This window comes from Phalacrocorax carbo, chromosome 3 (assembly GCF_963921805.1).
Source record: "Phalacrocorax carbo chromosome 3, bPhaCar2.1, whole genome shotgun sequence".
Taxonomy (NCBI): domain Eukaryota; kingdom Metazoa; phylum Chordata; class Aves; order Suliformes; family Phalacrocoracidae; genus Phalacrocorax; species Phalacrocorax carbo.
In genome coordinates, this window is record NC_087515.1 from 5610610 (window position 1) to 5632181 (window position 21572).

Consider the following 21572-nt stretch of genomic DNA (forward strand, 5'->3'; position numbering starts at 1 on the left):
GTGACCCTTATGGATATGTCTTACTGTCATGCTCAATATAGTTGTCTAGGCTCCTGTATTTGTGACATCCTGCTTCCTGTTGGCTCTCACAGTGTGATTCTCTCTCAACTAATTGCTAGATTTTCCCATGTTTCCTTTAAGTGTCTGCTTGAACCAAGTTTCCCCAGATCCAAGAAAGACGATGAGGACTGCTCAGTACAGAAGGAGAAGTTGTGTTTTGCTGCAGTTCCATTAATCCTTGAAGGAATTTGGAATCAGAAGGCAGGCTGCCATGGGTTGTATTTCCATGCTGGCTGTGAAAGCCACGGATTCACACATATCTTAAAGGCCAACCATTCCCCCCCACCCCAAGGTAATGAGAAAACAATCCTGTGTGCCACCCCTGCTGACTTTGCAGAAGTAACACTGCCATAAGCCTTAACTGTCACCACTCTGAGAAAGCAAAACACTAAGGACACCAATGAAATCTTTAAAAAGAGAGGAAATAGACCGGTGTTTGCCAAATGGAGAAGGGCCACACGACTTGGCAAATAATGTTGATTTTAACACTCCCAAAGTCTGATAAACATAGTAGAGAATGAAAATAAACGTGAGAGCTATCATACTAAGTAAGAGGAGTTAACAAACATCTTTAGGGTAGCAACGCAGGGGAGATATTTTGGAGCTGTATGTCTCAATAGATTCTGTACCAGCTGCCCTGACCACCCAACTGATGGGGCACTTTGCGGACAGGAGGGCACACGCCGAGAAGTGGGGAGAAACCGCGGTATCCTTCATTTTGTTGGATATCAAAATGCCTGTGCCAATAATTCCATTGCAACTGTTCCCAGGCTGCTCCATACACCACTAGATCTGGGTCAGCACGAAACTGAGGATCATGAAGTAGAATCTGGACACAGGAAACAGCAAAGCTCCCGGCAAAACTCTGCACAATACAACGAAACATATGCAAAAAGGAATTTCTGAATAGATTTAACATTCTCATTTGAATTCATTCCTTTTCAAAACCTTTTCTAGATTCTTCAAGAGAGAAACCTAAATATATAGCAAAAACCTCAAATGCTTTGCTCATGCATTGTAAAATTTTTCATTTTTTCTGAACTGAAGAAGAGAGTTCATGAAAAACAAGTTATCGAAGGCTGCCATCCTTAATGCTGAATTTCTTCCTTTCTTTGACCTTTCACAAGTGGCTGACAACAGACAACTGAGAAAAGACTAAATAAGTCTTCTCTGGGTGGCATTTTAAGCTGGAGTATTTTAAGAACTACTATTACGTTGCAGCTGAATATTCCAGCAGACTGCCTGACCCCCTTCTGAGTCAGAGTGCCACCAGGCTACATATTTGCACAAATTCCAAGCATCGCCCTGCAGATTCTGCACAGAGAAGAGCAATTTTATATCCAAGTGAACAATGGCTCTTCACACCAGCATTTGATCTGTAAAAAATAGAATCTTTAGAACACCACCAGGACAGGTAGATTTAATTGTAGACCTAACAAAATCCATGTTTTCTGAAGATCTTTTTTTTAACAGTCATACTTCTCCATCCATAAACAGGGACACACCTGTATAGAGAGCTCTCTTTGTGTAGAGAGACCAATAAATCTGCAATTTTATAGAAATTAAGGGCAAAATAAGGCATTTCAGAACCTTCAAAAGAAAGATTTGAGCCAAAGTTGCTAAGTTGTTGCTAATGATACCAATTGCCTGGGTTGGCATTTTTGAGACAGAATGTTAGTACTTCAAACATACAAATAAGGTTAGTGAAAGACTTCCCTGAATCAGCAAAATTCCTCAGTCTTCCAGACTGTTAGAAAAAAAGAGAAGCACTGAATTTTAGTTCTAAGAAAGGAGGACTGAAGAGATTGCACTGAGAAGAACCAGAGCTATTTTAAAAAGATTACCGAATGTAACTAATGTAGATCTTAAAGAACCTGCTGTCTTCGGGGCAGTAGCAGGGAATGAAACTTGGCTCCATATCCCTGCCTCTCTGAGGCATGCCTGTTTTCTAAATCACTCCTGTGACATGCAATCTGAAGAAGTGTTATCACAAGTCTCCTTAAAATGGTGGTTGGTAGAAACTGGGGCTGTTGGAAAGAAAAAGGTCTTTTTTCCTAACTTGCAACTCAACAACAAAAATGCTGCTTTCTGTTTGTGTTGAAGAGAAATATGCTCTTGTGACCAGAGGATTGACTTAACAAAACTCACCAACAGCAACAAAATTAAAAATCAATGCCCCTTTCTATTTAAATAATTGTTTTGTCACTAACTCGCTGACTGATCTTACACAGCTTATTAACATCTATCATTTCCACAAGTATTCAGTAATTTTTATATTGTCTGTGCAGAATGAAATACAGGAATAGGGCTGATTTTCAGAGACATGAAACTGAAAATTCCACTTTCATATGAAACCGTCGGGAGGGCAGAGGCTCAGCATCTTAAAACAAGGCTTTGGTTCCTCTCTAATTTAGCAGTTACCACACACAAAGATGGGTCTCTTGCTTACAGAGGTTGGAAGTGTCAAAATTAAGAGGTTAGGAATCTTGGATTAAACATCATAGTCACAGTATTTGCATCTGTAAAATGGGCAAAATGCCTATCCATCGTCTTCCCAAGGGATCCCGAGAGCAACTATTTGATCACTGTTAAATATGACTGTTCCTTCCAGTATATCAGGGCATCTTTTGTCATTCTTCCTTTATGGAGAATGATAACTAAACTGTCAGGCCCTTGTGGGATGGGAATGGGCTGGAGGAAAAGGAAACACAAGGCAAGCAGATGACTGATGGCAGGAGATGAATGTGGCAGCAAAATGGACTGGCCGTTTGTTTTGTTTGCCACAATGCTAGTACAATGGCAACACCCGAACACCAGCAGCCTTGACAGCAGAGGACTTGTAGCTCTCAGCCTCATGTGCTTAAAATAGAGGCAGTGGAAAAACTGAGAACAATTTAATTATTTACTTCTTAAGCCTTGGTCACAATTCAGAGGTCAAACTCCTTAACTCTATTCTCAGACATAACAGCTAATGAAAGGTGTCCATTAAATAATCATGACCAAGGGACCTGACCAACAGTAAAGGGCTGGGTTCTTTAACCCTTTCCCGCTGCTTTCCGCCTTTCTAAAAAGTGATTGTGATTTGGCAGAAGGAGGAAAGGGGCAAAAAAAGGAGGGAATAAAATGAACAAGAAGGGATTGCTCTTTCTTTTAGTTACTTTCCTGGTGGTAAACGGTGAGGGCGTAATTTAACTTTGACCAAACACCATTGATTTAGGATAATTGTTTTAAAGTCAACTTACTAATTGAGCAAAACATTTTTCTCCCCAGCTCGGCAAGTATTTGCTGTGCCTGTGGCAAGGATACTCTGGTGTAAGGGAAGGGCGATCAGAGAGGGAAGGGCACCCTGTTTGCCAGGCAGGAGGCAAGGAGTGAAATTCTCCACACGGGTGCCCTCCGCAACTCCCAGTTTACCTGCAGGCAGGAGAGAAAACAGGGATTTATTGAGGCATGTCCAAGGCACTCAGGCATTACAGAGATGGAGACATTAAATATGAAGAGGTGACATTTACAGCTGATTAGAAAAACCTAATTATTGTAGAACCACAGATTTTAAAATCTCAGCTATGTATGGGCCCTCAACTGTGGAGAGACCCTTCAGCACGCAGCCCTTGGCACGGACCTCAATGTTTCTCTTGGGCTGGGAAGAGGCAGGAAGGAGTTTAACGTCCCTCGGGGCCTCCACCAGCGCTCCCGCTGCATGATGGAGCGCAGGGAGCCATCCCGCCCCTGCTCCTGCGGCTCTTGCTCGTGTTCCACAGGGGGGAAAACACCACCAGGGCCCGCCGGAGCGACTACAGCTCCCAGCGCGCTTTGCAAAGGCGCCTTGCTGGGGGCAACCGCGGTGGTCGGGGGGAACGGCTGGTCCCTTTCCGACGGTGAGCGGGGAGCAGCCGGAGCGGGCGGCGCTCCTCTCGCGAGAGCGGGCGGCCGCGCCTCGCACCCCCGCACCCCCGCCTCGCGCGACGCGGGGCGGCGGCCGCCATGGCGGCGGCGGCGGCGGGGGGCGCGGAGGGACTCTTCGCGCTGGAGCTGCTGGTGGAGGCGGTGCGGGTGGCGGTGGCGGCGCCGGGCCCCGCGCTGCGCCCGGCCGTGGCGCTGCGCCTCCTCGACTTCCCCACCCTCCTGCTGCACCCCGCCGCCGCCGGGCCGCCCCTGCGGCCGGGCCGGGCCTTCCCCTTCGGCCGCGGCAAGCGCTGCATCTTCCGCTGGCGCCGGGGCTCGCTCTGCGCCGCGCTCCGCCGCCGGCCGCTCCGCGCCCTGCTCCTGGGGCTGCCCGCCGGCCTCGCCCCGGGGACCCCCCGCCTTCTCGGCAGCTGCGGCGTCTCCCTGGCCTCCGTCGCCGCCGAGCTGCTGCAGCGGCCCGGGGCGCCTGCCTCCTGCGGCCGCCGCGGCCGCTTCCCGCTGCGGGACTCCGCGGGCCGCCCCGTCGGGGAGCTGCTCCTGGCCTACCGCCTCACCTGCCTGGAGGCCGGTGAGGAGCCGCGCCCCGCCAGCCCCGGCGCCGCCGCCTCCCCTGAGCGGGGGAGAGAGGACGAGGAAGGCGAGAAGGAGGAGGAGGGCGAGGAGCTAGAGGGCAACATCTTTTGCCCTCCCGTGCTGTATTACAGCCGCGAGCCTGCTGAGCCTCGTCTGCCGCCAGCAGCCATGCCTGCAGGGAAATGGGAGCACGTCGAGGCCTGGAGACCGCAGGAGCAAGACAAGGGCCAGAGCCCCCCACGTCCCAGTGCCGGGCCCTCACTGCTGCACCCCACCAGCCCTCAGCAGCTCCCCAGCACCCTGGGGCAGCTGCCACTCCTCAGTGCCTTGCTGGCAGAGCTGTCGGTGCTCACCCGCAGCGCTACCCCTGCTGCTGTCCATGACCATCTGGCCTGGCTCTACAAGGCCCCGGGGGGTGGTGGCATGGTCTCACGGCCCCCCAGCCCCAGCCGCTCCTCTGCCCCCAAGCCTGCAGAGGCGCCTGTGGGGCCAGGTGGGAGCAGTGGAGCTGCCAGCCCTCGAGTCAAGCAAGGCTGGAAAGAGGCCACCTCACCAGGGTCTTCTAGGGCTGGGAGAAGACCTAAGAAAGCTGTACCCCAGGGGGAGACAGGCTCTGAAAAGAACTGCAAAACTAAGGAAGACAGACCTCCCAGAAGGAAACTGTTGTACGGGCTGACAAATACACTGAGGCTACGGCTGCAGCAGACCAATCCTGATAAGCTGATCATTCATGAAAGGAGAGAGCAGTACAGAAAAAAGCAAATGGAGATGCTGAAGAAGAGAAGTCCATTATCCAAAAGAAAGCTGCTCAGAAGTGCTGGAGAACAGGATGTGGTTTCCTATAGGCACTGTAGCAAGGGCAACAGTTCAAAGCAGAATCAGTTCGATAAAACTGTTGGGACTTCATTACAAACCAGTGCTGTCACAGAGTGTGTTTCCATGACAGGAGATGTGTCCCCTGACCTGCCGAAACAGTTTATTCCAAGTCTCTTGAAGAATGATGAAATTGCAAGCAAGGAACGTCCATGCAAAGTAACTACAGTCCCCTTAAGGGAGGAAACTGTATTAATATCTGCTCACAACAAAAAGCATGTGAAGGCCCAAATCGCAGCAGCTTTCCCATCAGATGCTAATGCAAGGGGAAGCAATGAGGAAGCAATACACCTAACCCACCATAAAACCGCGGAGCATGATGATGCGTCTGTTGTAAGTGATCATAAACCCAGCCCCAGCGGGAGTGTTGAAAACAACTCTGAATTCATATACTCAGATGACTTCGTTGCTAGTCCTGAGAACACGGTTTATTCAGAAGATTTCACCAGTGCTGAGTGTATGGGCAGAGACTCAGAAGCTCTTGACAGCAGTCCTGAAGCTCTGTGGCTTGAAAGCCCAAAGCGAGGTTGGTCAGATACAGAGCCGGAATCCAGCAGGTCCAGAATTTCAAAGACAAGTCAAAGAGCTGAAAGTACGTCAGATCTTCTGCCAGTTCCTTCAGTTTCATCTCCAGTCCAGTCTTTGAAGATAAACCGTGACTTAAAAACCAGCAAGAGAACTAGTGGTGAATCTGTTGATTCACTTAGTGATGCCTCCATTGGAGCAAGGTTATTGGATGAAGAGCAGGAAGCCCAACAGATCAGTAAGGAAGAGAACAGGGGTGAACAGCATATTAAACAAGTATCTACACTGAGAAGCAAACAAAATAGCTCTGATGCCGATCTGAATACTGGAAAGGGGCAGACCTCTTCAGGAAAAAGCCACTCAGTAACTCAAGTTAGCTCTTACTTGTCATCTAACGTGTCTGATCTTGACCTTAGTATCCTGGAAAACAGTATGTCAGACAAAGAGGATGATTTTCTGGGAAGACTACGTGTTCCTAATCAATACAAAGACATCAGTGAACTTGCAATAAGCAAACTTCCAGGATACACAGTGTAATTTCAGGTTTTCACTGTGTGGAATAAGATACGATATTTAAACTTTACAAAGCCTGTTACATTTAGCTGCAATATATAAAAGTTAATTTAAGACTTTATCATGCACATTTAATACATTGGTGAATTTACTTACAAGGTTTTTAAAATAAACTATTTGAATCTCTAACGAATGGCTCTTAAGTGGTACCTACAGCGTGACTTCAGTGTCAGCATCTCAGTGCAAAAGTAAGCCAAACAGCACAAGAAACGTAACATTGTCAACAGCAGAAATGAAGACAGAAGCACCAAATGCAGTCAATACGCACAATACTTGTCTGGGGTAGAAGTAATAACACACTACAGAAACACCCAAGTACAAAATACATTCCTAAGTGAACATTAATTTTTCACCCCTCATGAAGATAGTTCCATGCTTCATTTTTATTACCAGTAGTTACTTAAAACCTGCAGTCACAGCCAGTAACAGTGCCGACTTTTATCAGCTAATCTGTATCATGATGTATTTGTTTCGCTGTTCTATCACTAAATACCAGACCAGAACTAGATGAGCCCTTTTAGAGTTTCTTAGTCTGAAGTTTCTCATTTAAGTCAGATTTTCACAATTTGTTATAAAATCAGAGTTACTGGTGACAGTAAATCTATATAATCTGGGAGAGCTTTGAGAGGTTGATGGAAGTTACTTGACCTTGAAGACTAAGGGTGTGCGAAGAGTAGGGAAGAGTGCAGTAGATTTTCAACACTTCACAACTCCCTGATTGAATTCCCTGACACTAGGGAAAGTGGAGGGTCAGCACCCACGGTCCAGAAACTCGGAACAAACGAGCATATTGCATCGTGATTTAAGGATTAGAGATAATGAAGAATTTGCCACGTCCCCTTTTCTGTTCCGTTGGTTGAACTACTGTCCGATGTTTGCTTGGGATTTCTGGTTTGGTTTTTATGATTTCCAGTTTGATCACTGAACTTAGCATTTTTTCTTTTGTTTAACTACTGAGGTTTTTTAGAGTCCATATCCCCGCTGCAAATTTCAGAGACATTCTTTGACTTGAATCTGAAGAGAGCTCAGAATTCCTGCCTTAGTTTTTAGGTCTCTCTTGTTCCCCCTTTCCACTCTCTTTGAGCGGTTCATCTCTTTTGCCAGCTTTATGTTCCTATCTCATCATTTAAGACATTCATCCTCAGGGTTCATTGACAGACTTACCAACTCCCTTTTTAATTTACAGTCTGACTTCTTTCCCTGACTTTTTAATTTCTCACTGTAGTTCTCCATGTACTTAATGCAAGAGCCTGTGCTTACAAACATCTTGGAGGGATTTTTTTTATTTCCGTCCTACTATGTGTTCATTTTGTAGGCATGACAGTACCTCTTCTATTTAAAGTACTAACATCTGTGAGGATTATTCAAGTATCTGGTGTTGACTTCTGAGAACACCACTACTACTATTTTTAATCTGAAGGTAAGTGGTTGAAATTACCCATTTATCAAAGGAATCTCTGGCCAAAGCAACTCTTAAATGTTTTATAGGGTGCCTCCGTTTCATCAACTTGAATTTCAGACCAAAATATTTTTTTTCTTTTTTCTTCTAATGCCGTGGACTTCTTTGCTACACATGGATTCAGACTGTTATTTATACATGGCAGTAATTCTGATTTTATTGACGGAATAAGATCTTGGGCCAGTTCTCATGGGTAGAACTGCATTAAAATACAATGCTGCCCAACTATTTTTACTGTGAGGCTATTTAAATGAGTTGCTAACACTAAGAGTCCACGATTTGAAGATCATTACTTAAGAAAAGTTTATTTTTAAAATAAAAGTTTATTTTCAACCCCAAACAGGTTAAACTCAAGTGCAAATTCCCAGTCCTTTTTCTATCCCCTGTCCCATCTTCACTTCTCAATTTCCAGAAGCAAATAGGGTAGGAACAATATTTCTTCTGTTTAACAATGAAACTAATCTCTTTTCAGCTAATTTTATTTGGGATAGTATTTCCAATGTTTATTGTGTAATAGCATTTATAATCTTATCAGGAGAATGATGATAATGACAGACAATGCATACTAGGAAGACAATGGGAGACACTACCCAAGAACAGAACGGTAGCATCATGCTTACATGTTTTAGTTTGGTTTTGTCATTTCAAATATAGACTAAGGTAGTTATTGCATGGAGAACTTAAGAGATAGTTTCTACCCTCTGGGATAACAATCTTTTTAGATGTTATCTATGTTGTTGTGAGAGTAAATAAATTTTTACTTAATATTCCAAGGGCAGCTCCCAGACAACAAATGGGAAAGAATTTCGTGGAACTGATTTATCATTGAAAACTCATAAACCAATATATTGGCAAGATGTACCTGCTAGTGACAAGAAGACTATGTCAACCCAACAGAGCAAAACAGAGGTATTTACTGTCAGTATAAAATATGAAAAAAAAAAAGCAACAAATTCCCTTTGGTACAAATCCTATAATACTCTACACTGAACTACATTATACTAGCTAGCCAATTTTGTCATTATAACTTGCATACTTTACTCCTGTGATCGAGTTGTTAACGTCAGAGGTTTAGTGAGAGATTTCTCACTTTAATAAAAGTATTACGCCAATTTTTCATAAAAGCATCATTTCTAAATTGTAAGGGCTAAATTGCATGGATTGTGTTTGTGCAGGGGACATGGCAATACGCTGGGAGAAGCAAATAATAGTAGCATGTCCCCTGCAGTTCTTGAACAGCCTTCCCAAAAGTGGCATAGGTATTTCAGAATATGTGCCTGTTTTTCAGATACCCCATAAGCATCGCAAGTAGAACTGTAGTGGCAGAGCTGGGGTGTCCTAGTGAAATAGCAGAGGTGTCAGTACTCTCTCTGGTAGCTCTGCACTACTTTTCTGATTCAGTCCTAAAAAAGCCAATGCACTGGAAAACTACTTTCCCAGAAAGATCACAACTAAAACTGTTCCCTAAGGACTGCTTCACACACTAGAAAAAGAGCTAAATGAAGAATCAAATCTTGTCCCACTACACATGAAAACCCTGATTTGAAAACTCAGCTTTTTGGGCAGGAATAGCTGATTTTTCCACATGCATTCAATCCATGGTTCTTCGTCAGAGTTCTTGGAGAGATTATTAATTAGGCATTACAATGTGGGCCCTTATCCATGAGGAGACTGATATAAAACCAAAAGGGTTTCTTACAGTCAGTCCCCCACCCATCTGCTTGTAAGAGTTTTCAGTTGTTACTGAAGGTAGAGCAATCCCCATAAACACGGGGTCTCTGTTACAGGTGTGTTACATGCTTGACAGAGGGAACAGCTAATCACTATGCAAAGTGTTCCAATCTAAAATATTTACTAAAAGCTCCCTATTTCCTAATTTCCTGTAGCCCTCAGAGATTTCATATATAATCATATTTTGACTGAACTTGCTGTAGTTGTCATCTTGATCTCATTGACTCATTAACTCTAAGAACTTCCTTGCTCCACGCTATTAAGCAGTAACTACAGTTACTTCAAGTTTTACACTGTTGTTAGTTACACTTTAAATGTTACTACAGTGAAATTAAAATGTGGGAAGTAATTACCTAAATTTATTATAGATCCTCACTAAATAAAGCCAGCTAGCTTCTTACTTTTGACTTGTTACTTTAGCAACTGATCTTTGATTTAAATTTGTATGATATTCTAGAAAGAAAGTAGACGGGTGTTCAAAACCATAGTTTTATTGCTTAAGATAAGGGTAGTTAAATCAGCTCAAATAAAATAGAACTTAATGTTTCACCACAAGTCCCAAACCAAGAAATAAACTCTTAGATATACACATTAATTATTTTCAGAATTTATGACCCTAAAACAAGTTTGCTATGACTGTCTTTTAAACGGTTATCTCTGCATTTATTACAATTATACAAATTATACAAATTATACAAATATAAATTACCATTTATTACAATAAATTTAGATAGCCAGCACTGTGTAACTGATGGTGCGATGGGAAGCGCAGGACACCAGATACTGACAGTCTGGCTCACCTCTTCTACTGTAACATTTTCCTGCTGTTAGGTAATTCTGATCAGTCTTATTACTTAGTCAGTGGCTGGGAACTTTTTTAAGTAGTCCCAGCCTGGCATATCTCCTCCATTTTTTATTCCTCAGCTCTCAGCCCTCTGATTAGATGACACAGATTCTTTTCTGTTTATGATTTCTCTGATGATAATTCCTACCACCTATTTTACAATTTGTAATCCCTTCATCATTTTGGAAGTCCTTCTCCTCAGTTTTCTGAAATTACGCCCAGCCTTGGTAACTGTGCGATTGAATTTTTTGACTGAGTTACTCATTCTTAGTACTTTCATTTTTCTAGGTCCCATTATTTTTATGATGCCTGCTATTGTAATCATCTTGTTTCTCTTTGTGTAAGTGCAGCTCAGAGTTAAATGCTAGTCATTATTTGGAAATCTTTGGGCCTTTGCTTTCCTTTTCTCAGCGTTTGACACCAGCATCTACTTTACTGCTTGCTCAGCTTTTGATTGGCTACAAAGAAGTCAAATCATTGAATCTTACATTTACATCCTTAAAAGGTTTTGTTGACTTTTACATGCAGGATATTCACCAGCTCCTGTGAAATGTAACACTGCTCATTCAGAACTGCAGAATGACCATCCAGGACTGTGAACATTGGCCCGTGGTTACCAGACATCAGGTTTCTCTACCTCTCCCAAACCCTGCCTGCAATCCTTTTCTGAGGTTTTGATTTCCAAAGTAACCTTCCTTTTTAGATGATTGAGGCCATCTCTGTGAGAACTGATGCTGGCTTTAATTTAGCATGCATTTAGAGCTAATGGCAATTGCATGTGCTATAGCTAATGTTTGCTACCAGCTAGCTGCTTGCATTTTCCATCCTCCCTTTTAGTCAGTATACTGTTTAATTTTAATTTCAGGTTTTTTTCACATTCAGATTCTTCCCCCATTTTAAATTCCTTGTATGTATGCAGTTGTGTTATGCTGAAGTCACTCAGACGAGCTGCAGCTTCACTGCCTTTTTCGTTTGACATTGACATTCACCTGTATTAAACCATTTTTGTTTTGGTTTGGCTTTTACGATTTCGCTTGTCTAAATTTTATATGACAATTGTAATGTAAACCTCTCCTGACTTTATGGAATTGCTTGCATTTTCCCAGGAGGGTAGCCAGTGTTCTCTATTGGTTTCTAGAGGATGAATCTGAATGTCTCATGCTGGAGAAAACAGTATTAATCTTCAGTTCTACAGAGACCTCTGCAAGTGATTCACTTTCCAGTTGTTTAAAATAGCATGGCTTGGTAGAGGAAATGTTTAAATAACATCTGAGATACACATTACTCCTAACTAAATTAACATTTAAAGATTGATTCAGTTACCATTAAAATAAAAATGTAACAACAGACCAAAACCTAAAAGGTTAAGTAAAAAAAATTCAGATGTCTCTTATATATATTTATTCTAATCATAGACATTTTTCAAACGTTTTGGGTGATAGCCTAGTAGATTTCCTTCATACATTGCAGTATCTGAGATGATCAGGTAAGAATTTGGTGCTCTACATATCCATTAACAGAAGGTACCAGGTTTTCAAAAGAAGGTATTTACATGGTCAAATCCCCTGAAATTCCATGGGAATTAGTCACCTCAAAAAAAAAGGTCGCAGCATGGAAACCCATGCAGAGGGCTTTAACAGTATTATCTCTGTGAATCCAAAAATGTTTTTGAAAGAAGGTAAGTCATGTTTCAAGAAATATTTTCAGAGCCATTTGGAAAGTTCGATGGTATCATGATTGAAAGAAACTCCCTTGGTGTCAAGGAAATTCCAGCGCTTTTTCTCTTGTCTTTAACTGTTGGCACATTCAGTATTTTTCCTGTCCCTTATGCTTACGTACTAAAAGTACATAACCTTTGACTCTCCCCTAAATTTCAATGCCACCATGCAGTCCTGCCTGTTATTCCCCACAGTATCTCCAGACCCTTATTTCAGGGACACCCCACCGCCAAATCCCAGTTGCTCCTTTCGCCTTGATGCCTTGCCTGTTCCAGCTTCTCCTCACCACATACTTCATGCCCATACTTTCATTCAAAAAAATCCCCAAACACCTCTCAGGCACCTTCACTGGCTTGTTCTTATCTTTGGTACCAAACTGAAGCTCTGCCCATTGTCTGCTGGGTTCTGCATGGCTTATCCCCTTCCTGCTTCCATGCTCCTTAGTCTCCTACTCTTTCCCATTTCTATGTAACTCTAACTTCTTCCATTCTCAAAAAAAAATTTAAAAAAAATCTGGAAATTGCTGTACGTCTGTGTTTCCTTACTTCATCTCAGTCCTCCTCTTTCTGCTAGTGGGTACCTGTATTGCTTAGAGTTCTTGTCCACAGGAACCTGCCAGACACGGAATTTAGGACAGAAACTACTAGATTATGGTCTGACCTCTACATTGCTCTCCGTAACATTTCATCTGCTCACTCATGGCTGCTGGTGTCAACACTGGGATACGACTGTGCTAATGATACAAAAATTAATGGCATATGTAGTGAAGGAAACTCTTCAGGAAACATAGTCAAACCTTGCTAACCTGAATACAATATAAGGGGAGCTCTGTTATACCATGGGATGCGGTTTCAATTTTCTTATTCATAACTAACAAGACTTAGCAAACGAACTACTGCATGTAAGAAAGTCTGGTTTCTGATTCATAGCCATAATTCATAGCCCTTGTTGTGCTCTTCTGAAACACAATTAACAGCCTTTTGCTTGTTGCAGGTCTCTCATCTCCTACTGCTCCTGTGATGCTGCTTTACAGCCCTCCAAGGATTGTGCAGTTTTCTTTGTAAAGTGGAATAGATGCATAGGGTTTTTTCAAAACAAGCATCTAACCAGTTGTTCAGGGTCCTTCAACAGAAAGGCAAAGACCCCAGAAACCAAGGTACTTCAGTACATTCCCTATATACCCATTTTAATAACAAAATAATGGAGCAGATTCACGGTTATCAAAACCTTTTATCAACAGGAAATTTGGTTCATTTTCAGTGACAGCAGCAGATTCACTAACCTACTGCTTCCATGATATTCATCACTGTTACAACACCACTTTTCAATTGCATCCTTTTTCCAGATTTTTAGCTGTTGATTAAATTCTGTCAAATTGCACACATGAGTGTGAATTTAGTTCAAGCTGATACAGTCAAGGGCTGCATCAAGGAAAGCACTAATAGCAGTAGAGTCCTAACTGAAATTTGCTTTCTTTTTTTCTGAAACCTTGTATCAGTACAGGAGTCAGCCAAAGAAGTGTCCCTTGTCTCTGCCGGCATCACATTTATATGTCCAGAACAGTGAGTCACGGACAATCTTAGAGAAGTTCGATGAAAAGTTGGGGGCTAAGTTCCAGATGTTCCTCTGAAACTATTTGCTTCTTTTGAAGCCTTAAAATGGAAGTGAAATTCTGCTTCCCCAGCCTCTATGAGATTTCTAACAAACCAAAGGGAAGCCAAAACCTAATTTTCTGGAAAGTGCCCCTGACTTCTTAAACACACACCAAACCTAGGCACAGGAAAGCTATTCAAGGAATGTTTACAGAAACCATTTGAGAAATATTTTGATATATTTTCCCATTCCACTTAACATCCCAAAGAATCTGAGAACAGCTTCCTTCACTGTATTTATTACTTCTGCTTCTGATCTCACTAGGAAGAACTGAGAAGATATGCATTTTGTTTTGGTTTGAGTTTAGCAATAGTGTAGATCCCAGCAGTCCTGCTTTTACTGGAGCCATCTCACACAGGTCTGCCAACAGTTCCGCAACCGGAGTAAATACCAAAGTTATGGATCAGACGTACAGCTTAAAGCAGAATAAAGCTGTACTGATGCAATACTAACAACAGGAGTTTGCTCCCTGCACTCCAGGTCAAAGAAAGTATGTCTTTCTGGGACACTCTCACAGGCGTTGCATTTTGACCTGTGGGACATTAAATTGAAGACAGACAAGAATGGGAAGGAGGGAGTAAGTTTAGGGACAGGTCCCTCTTGGAGGAACCCTAGCTTATTTCCACCTCCCCTGGCTAACTTAAGCATTGCAACTGGTCTCTCAATTACCTTTGTGATGCACCAGGAAGAGTTTGCCTTTTAAGACACTCTGGATAAAAATTACGTATATATCAGAAATGACATCTTGGGTTGGACTCTTTAAGATGAGTAATAGCCCATCCCTGCACAAAACATCACAAACTGCTGATCTTTTCTCTTTATTTTCAGTTTGGGAATTGTTCTGGACAACTTGGTTAAAAACACATCCACACAGAAACACACACACCACCGAACACCCTTTGCCACTCCAATTAAAGACAACACACTAAAGCAAAAGCAACGGAAGCAGCAAAGAGGAAAGCCCTGCCACTTGAAGTTTAGAAATTGCTATAAAGCCACCAGTGGTGACAGGGATTACTTGTTCTCTCTTTTTTCATCATCTTCCTGACAGCTGTTGGGGAACATCAACAAGACTTTTAGGCACATCTGGAGGGTAAGTGCAAAAATGTCTCTTGATGCAGATGAGTTGCTCAAATGCATCACCTAGGAAACCTCCCATCCCCAGTCCTGCAACTGGTCCGGAAATCCCTCAGGCACCATATTATGTATTATTACACTCTTTTTTCCAAAAGCTGTCTTTGTGATTGACCTCAGTTCCTATGTCTAAGTAGGCACCTGGTTCTGCCATTCAGTATTGCGCTTGTTACTCACAAAAAGACCTAAATAGTTATGTCCATTTCTGCGAGAAAGATCCCTCTTGCCATTTACTCAGAGCAGGCCAGATTCCTGCTCTTCCAAGAATCCTCTGTAGCAGCTGTACCTCCTACTGCTTCATTATGCCATACAGTTGCAGAACAAGCTACAAGGGAAAGGCCAGGCTACCAGTTCTTCATGTGCATGGCCAAAAGGGAAAAAACCTCCAAGGACACAGGCAGGCAGGGAAGCAGCGTCCAACCCATGCTTGCAGATTTAATGGCTTCCAATCCTGAAGGCATTTGCCTCAGGTTGTTACTTACATTGCACATACTGATATGCTGAGAGAGTGTGACTTGAATTACCTCCCTGATTGGATCACAGCTTTTACAATCTCAGAAATTCTGATTTTCTAATAGGTACCTGCTAGTTTATTGTGGTTAAAAAGCTGCCAGGGTCTTATTGATGATTTAGAAAACAAAACAACAAAACCCCCCCAACTTTAAGAATTCCCTGTGGAAATTTGTTACTTTACGCTATTTAGTAAATACTGAAGCAATTATTTTTACGTTATTTAAACAATAAGATATGCATATTAAAATTTTGCAAAGTACATGTAGCAATCGTCCCGCTAAGAGCACAGACAACGTCTGCTGCTATCCAGCACAGAATATGTGGGCATAACAGTTAAGGACCATCTGGTGACCTGGCACTTGCTCATACAGGAATGAAATTTCAATTAAGTTTTATTATCAGAAAGTGTAAGTGACAGCTCCCACTTGAAACCCCAGAGCCTGTAAACTGTCCAAATAAAGAGAAGGATGTCACCCAGCTAATGGGTTGGATCACACTGCTTGATTACATACTTTGTAAGTGATGTGCTCCCGTCCCATGTTCTTGGGCACAAATTGCTCATGTGGTTGGATTTTTAAGAAGAACTGGCCATATGGCAGGTAAATTGGGAACTACACTACAGTTTACTGAGAACAGGGCAGTACAATAGATGAGTCAATCATTCCCCAGGTTTGACAAGCCAGGATTGCATCTTGTGCAAGATAAAAAGAAAAGCCCAACTGAAAAACTATTCTAACAATAAGGCTAGCACTGCAACTGTGTTTGTGTTTACCTGGAACTGTGAAAAGAACCTCAGAAGTGGGATAAAACTTCTCTCCTACCCCAACGTTCAACTTACTATCAGACAGTGATTCAGGTGGTGCGCTTCAGGGTCCCAGAAGAAAACCAGCCCATCAACAAATTTCAAAAGAGAGAGATTATTAATGGGGTAGCAAGGGCAGACTCACAGTCTTTTAGCTATGAAATATATTCCCATACCAGATGAAAAAGCCCTAGATTTCCTGTCCTCTCTCAGCCATTGATAACTATTATTGCTATCATTGTTTTCTTTAATATTTAGTATATAACACTAAGAGTCTGTCCAAAAAATATCAGTCACCTCACCCAAAAATGCTTCATCTTTTCTACATTACAGCTGAATTATAGTTCTAGTTCCATTAAAGAAATCGACTCTGCAGCTACTGAACCGTGAAAGTTATTACAGATCTCAATTTTGTAGTCAAGAAACCAATTTGTGATACAATCACAGCACCTGGAGAAGGTCTGTTCTGCTTCAACCAATCCCCAGTTGTCTAACCCAGAATCAAAATTTACAAATAAGAAAATTAAATCCAGATTGTGATCCACTGTACTTGGAGTTCATTCAGGAACAATTCCATAGACCCCCACTGCTGAAGACAGTTATAGTCTCAATCTCTGGTGAATTTCTCCAGTGCACATTTCACAAATATTCAGATACACTTGACTTTGCAACATTAACCATTAACCTTAAAGTATCCATCAGATTCAGAAGGAAAGTAAAGGATTTCTAGACATTAATTTTAAAGTTTCAGCAATTTTCCTCTTTTAGCAAAGGTGACTGCACAGACAGAAATCACTGCCGTTCTCCACACAACCAAAACAACACAGCCTTTAGATTATTAAGCTTCGTTGCACAAGTATAATATTGGTTATTGTTTTTATTTGTGCTTTTTGGGCACTTCATATTAAGCGTATTAGGTAATTTTTCACTCATGAAGTTATTTCTCACAGGCCCTATGTTTAGTAAGGCAGCAAGCTTTGTTCAAACAGAAACTATTCTCAGTGTTGAAAAACCCAACCATAAATTGACTCTACTCCCAAATTCAAGCAAACATCAGTAGCGCAATCCTGTTTGTAGAGTAAGTTCTGCTTGAAAACTAAATGGCCAAAGTGCTCCCAAGGGCAGCATTTGGTATTTCAGCCAGTGGAATCATCTGGGGAGACTCCTGTAAATTTAATGAATTCCCCAGTAGTCAATCCATCATAGTCAGTAATATGCTGGCAATACCGCTACTGATAAGGTTGCCAATACGTTATAAGCCCTCATTTATTGCCTTAAATTTTAACTCAATAAATTCTGCATGTGAACTCTTCTCAGGTGGTGATACTTTGTGCTAATGCAATCATAGGTGAGCCGTTTGGGAGCATAACAAGACTGAACTCAGTACACTTCGCAGGACGTCACTGGGAGGGCAAGATATTTCATGCCCCAGCTTCTGTTCTTTATCTCTTACCTCCCTAATACTTGTGCCTCTAAACTAGAACATAATTAGATCTACCCCTTCTGGGCTTCATTTTATGGATTAGAGAAAAGCACAGGGGAGAGGTCTGAGTGAAAACTCAGGCTCCCTATGTATTCAGCTAGCTTTTAGACATGAATATGGAAGTGCTGAATTAAGCAGCGACACACAGAACTACAGACAATAGCACTTGAAGGACTCAAGACTTCATCTAACCCATCCCCTTGCCCTTAGGCAAAAATAAACTTGTAACTACATCATTCCTGACAGATTTTTGTCTAGCTCATTTTTTAAAAATGCCAGTAAGAAAGATTATGCATCTTCCCCAGGCAACATGTTGCAGTGCTTAATTATCCTGAATGTTAGAAGTTTTTCCCAGTGTCAAACCTCATGTGTCCCCTGATACAATAATTTAAGTCCATTATTTCCCATCTTATACACTACAGACAAAGAGAACCAATTATTCCCTTCCTCACTAAGGAAGCCTGTGTGCTTAAGACTTGCCTTTCCTCTTGGCTTTTCTCTGGACTAAGCAACCACAGCTCTTTCAGCCTTCCCTCGCAGGCCACTGGTCATTCTTGTTGCTTTCCAATTACAGCCGTACACATCTTCCTTGGGATACAGCACCCTGAGCTATACAGTCAGACCAGCGGAAGTTTCCCTAGGACCTAGTAGATAGAAAGAACTACCTCACACACCTTTCAGTCTCTCTGTTTACTATTATCTGCAAATGTAATACATATCCTTCCTCTTCCATCAGTTAGCTGTTAATGAAAATATTGAGTATACCCAGAGTCATAACGGACCCTTAAGATGCCTCACGACTACTTATTCCACTTTGGCAGTGACTCATGGAGAACGATGCACTGAGAACACAAAACTAACCACATGAGAAATTTCAAACCCAGAGCATGTTCCCCAGCTTATCTGCAGGAATGTCAGAGCATCCTAATGTCAGGACTTTTGACATCTATTGATTCTCCCCTATCCAAACAGCCTGTTACATGGTTGTAGAAAAAAATAGATTAGTCTGATATAATTTTCTCTTGACAAACCCATGCTGGCTATTACTCATTTCCTTGTAAACTTCCAAGCACTTACAGGATGTTTATGTGATTATTTGTTACAGCATTTTTCCTCTTGGATTTCAAATGGAAAACAGTCAGGCAACATGCAGGTAATCAGTAGTAAGGACAGTCTGTCCAGAAAAACAGATTATGAGTAAGGGAACACAACATACCTCAGTAGCTTATGCCTATAACCAACCAAAACGCTAACAAATCAAAGTTGAAGAGCCAAAAAAAAAAAAGGCTTTCAAGTGAGACTAAAGAAATCCTGTATATTCCCTCCTCATCTTTCCTCACTGTTAAGGTAGACCCACCAGAACACACAGAAACTTAATAATGTTAGCATTAAACCATAGCAGTATGATCAGACTCATTTACATCCCAGAACAACTTTGCCTTAACAGGATGACTTAACTGTTACAAAACTACACTAACAAGACAAGCAGTTCAAGATGCTCTAAGGAGAAGCAACTCTTTACATGAGTCAGAACAGAAGCTGTATTTCCACTAAGTAGAAACTGCATTTCTATGTAGGCTGGAAATTACTTACAGTACAGATTTCTCACCATCAGTGCTTAGGAAGAAGTTTCCTTCCAGGTGTAATCGGAAGAGGATTGTCACCATCTGTGAAGCATGAGGCACTGGCTCTTGCTGGTGACAAGAGAACTCAAATCAGAAGGAAATTCAGATGCTTATGGGGACATAGTACTTGGGCTATGTCAAAAATAATAAACTAAGCAGGGCCAGAGCGCAGACCTACGCCCTGGTAAATGAACCACCATGCTGTTTTAACAGCCTGCACATCACCAGCTGAGCTTTAGTTGCACCCAGCAGACCCGTTCCACATGCGCAGGCTTGGTTTGGGGAACAGCGTGGGCTGGGGGCAGTTCCCAGGAAACACACCAGACAAGACTGCCCTGGTCTAGAAGAAAAAGTGTGTGATGATATTGAAATGATCATGACTCTGCCACTTGATGATGGGCTGGAAGATAGATCTTGGCCTCCTGTATTTACTACTCTACATGTAGCCTTGGAGACCATCCTGGAAAAAGAAAAGGTTTCCCAGAGTGGTGTAAAGAACCTTACTGAGAATCTGTGACAAGCTCAGAGCATGTCTCTACCCAGTCCCTCAGTGCCATCCCAATGTTGTATTTTTGGCTTAACCTGGAAAGCAGCTTGCTCTCTGGCTCACCACATCAAGAGGCCAGGCTAGGCATCCAGTGGTTCATATGGAGAGGGAAGGGAAAGGACCCAAATCCCTGCAAGCCTTGCCCCTGGATCCTAGTGCATGCCTGGTAGAGGAGCATAGCTGCCTTTTTTCCCCATCCAAGAACAGCATATCCCTCTTCAGCTTATGGCAGATCCCAGACTGCAGTCCAGGAGAGATAGGTATAAGCCCCTTTTCCCTAAGTGTTGTGGTTTAACCCCAGGCAGCAGCTAAGCCCCACACAGCCAATTGCTCACTCCCCCGGTAGGATGGGGGAGAGAATCAGAAGGGTAAAAGTGAGAAAACTCATGGGCTGAGATAAGAATAATTTAATAGGTAAAGCAAAGGCCATGTGCGCAAGCAAAGCAAACCAAGGAATTCATTCACGCCTTCCCGTGGGCAGGCAGGTGCTCAGCCAGCTCAGCCCCAGGAAAGCAGGGCTCCATCACGGGTGATGGTTATTTGGGAAGACAAATGCCATCACTCAGAACGTGTGTGTCTCCCCCCCTTCCTTCTTCTTCCCCAGCTTTACATGCTGAGTATGACGCCGTATGGTGTGGGACATCCCTGGGGTCAGCAGGGGTCAGCTGTCCCAGCTGTGTCCCCTCCCAACCCCTTGTGCCCCCCAGCCGCTTGCTGGTGGGGTGGGGGGAGAGGCAGGAAAGGCCTTGGCTCTGTGTAAGCCCTGCTCAGCAGTAACTAAAGCATCCCTGGGTTATCAACACTGTTTTCAGCACAAATCCAAAACACAGCCACATACAAGCTACCACGAAGAAAATGAACTCTATCCCAGCCAAAACCAGCACACTCAGGAAGAGCAAAATGTCGAAGTGATCTTTTCCCCTGAATGACAGGGCCCCTCCAAATCCAGGCCTTCATGGTAGAGAGTCTTGAAGGTAGTTGGAAGGGCAGGTATATTGCAGATCTTCAGATAAACTTCAAAAATAAAGCAGAAGCTAAAGCCAAAATGTGCTTTCCTGCCTCCATGTCCCACTGTCTCCAATCTTTACCTCCTCCCTTGGACCTGAGATCTCCAGAACTTCTCTTCACTCAACCCAGTAGAACCAATTTACTTAATCATTGCTTTAAACCTCCCTCCACTATTTCCTTCCACTTCTGTATCACTTGATTACATTTCACCTTCCTACCAACATTTAAGCATTCTCTTTTCAAATTTGTACAAGCTCCTTCTGAATTTTCACAGCTGGGCCAGATTATATTTCCCCCAAATAAAAAGCTGCAGCATCCTTTCCTCCCCTAATTTTCAATACTGTTTGGATTGAAGCCTGCACCAAGTCACACACTTCACACAAAAGGCAGAAGCTTTGCAAAACTTTTTGAGTTTTCCATTAATTCATTTTGACCATTCAGTCAGCACTTTCAAACCTGGAAAATCTTTTTGAAAGAAAATGTATTTTCCATTTATTGTTATCTGACAAACTACTGTGTATTGAGTACCAGAATGAATAAAGCTG

At 42.6% G+C, this 21572-nt stretch overlaps 1 protein-coding gene and 1 long non-coding RNA gene across 2 annotated transcripts in view; one reads left to right on the forward strand and one right to left on the reverse strand.

The window, feature by feature from the left end:
* LOC135312430 (uncharacterized) overlaps positions 1-21572 on the reverse strand; it is an 89478-nt gene that overhangs the window by 22794 nt on the left and 45112 nt on the right. The gene's annotated exons all lie outside the window — the stretch shown is intronic.
* MAP10 (microtubule associated protein 10) lies at positions 3828-6658 on the forward strand. The gene has a single exon (XM_009502515.2). The coding sequence runs from the start codon at positions 4045-4047 to the stop codon at positions 6472-6474; it is 2430 nt and encodes an 809-aa protein (XP_009500810.2). The 5' UTR covers positions 3828-4044; the 3' UTR covers positions 6475-6658.

Excerpts from the sequence above, each read along its gene's own strand:
- MAP10 (XM_009502515.2), top strand. The coding sequence starts at position 4,045 with ATGGCGGCGGCGGCGGCGGGGGGCGCGGAGGGACTCTTCGCGCTGGAG.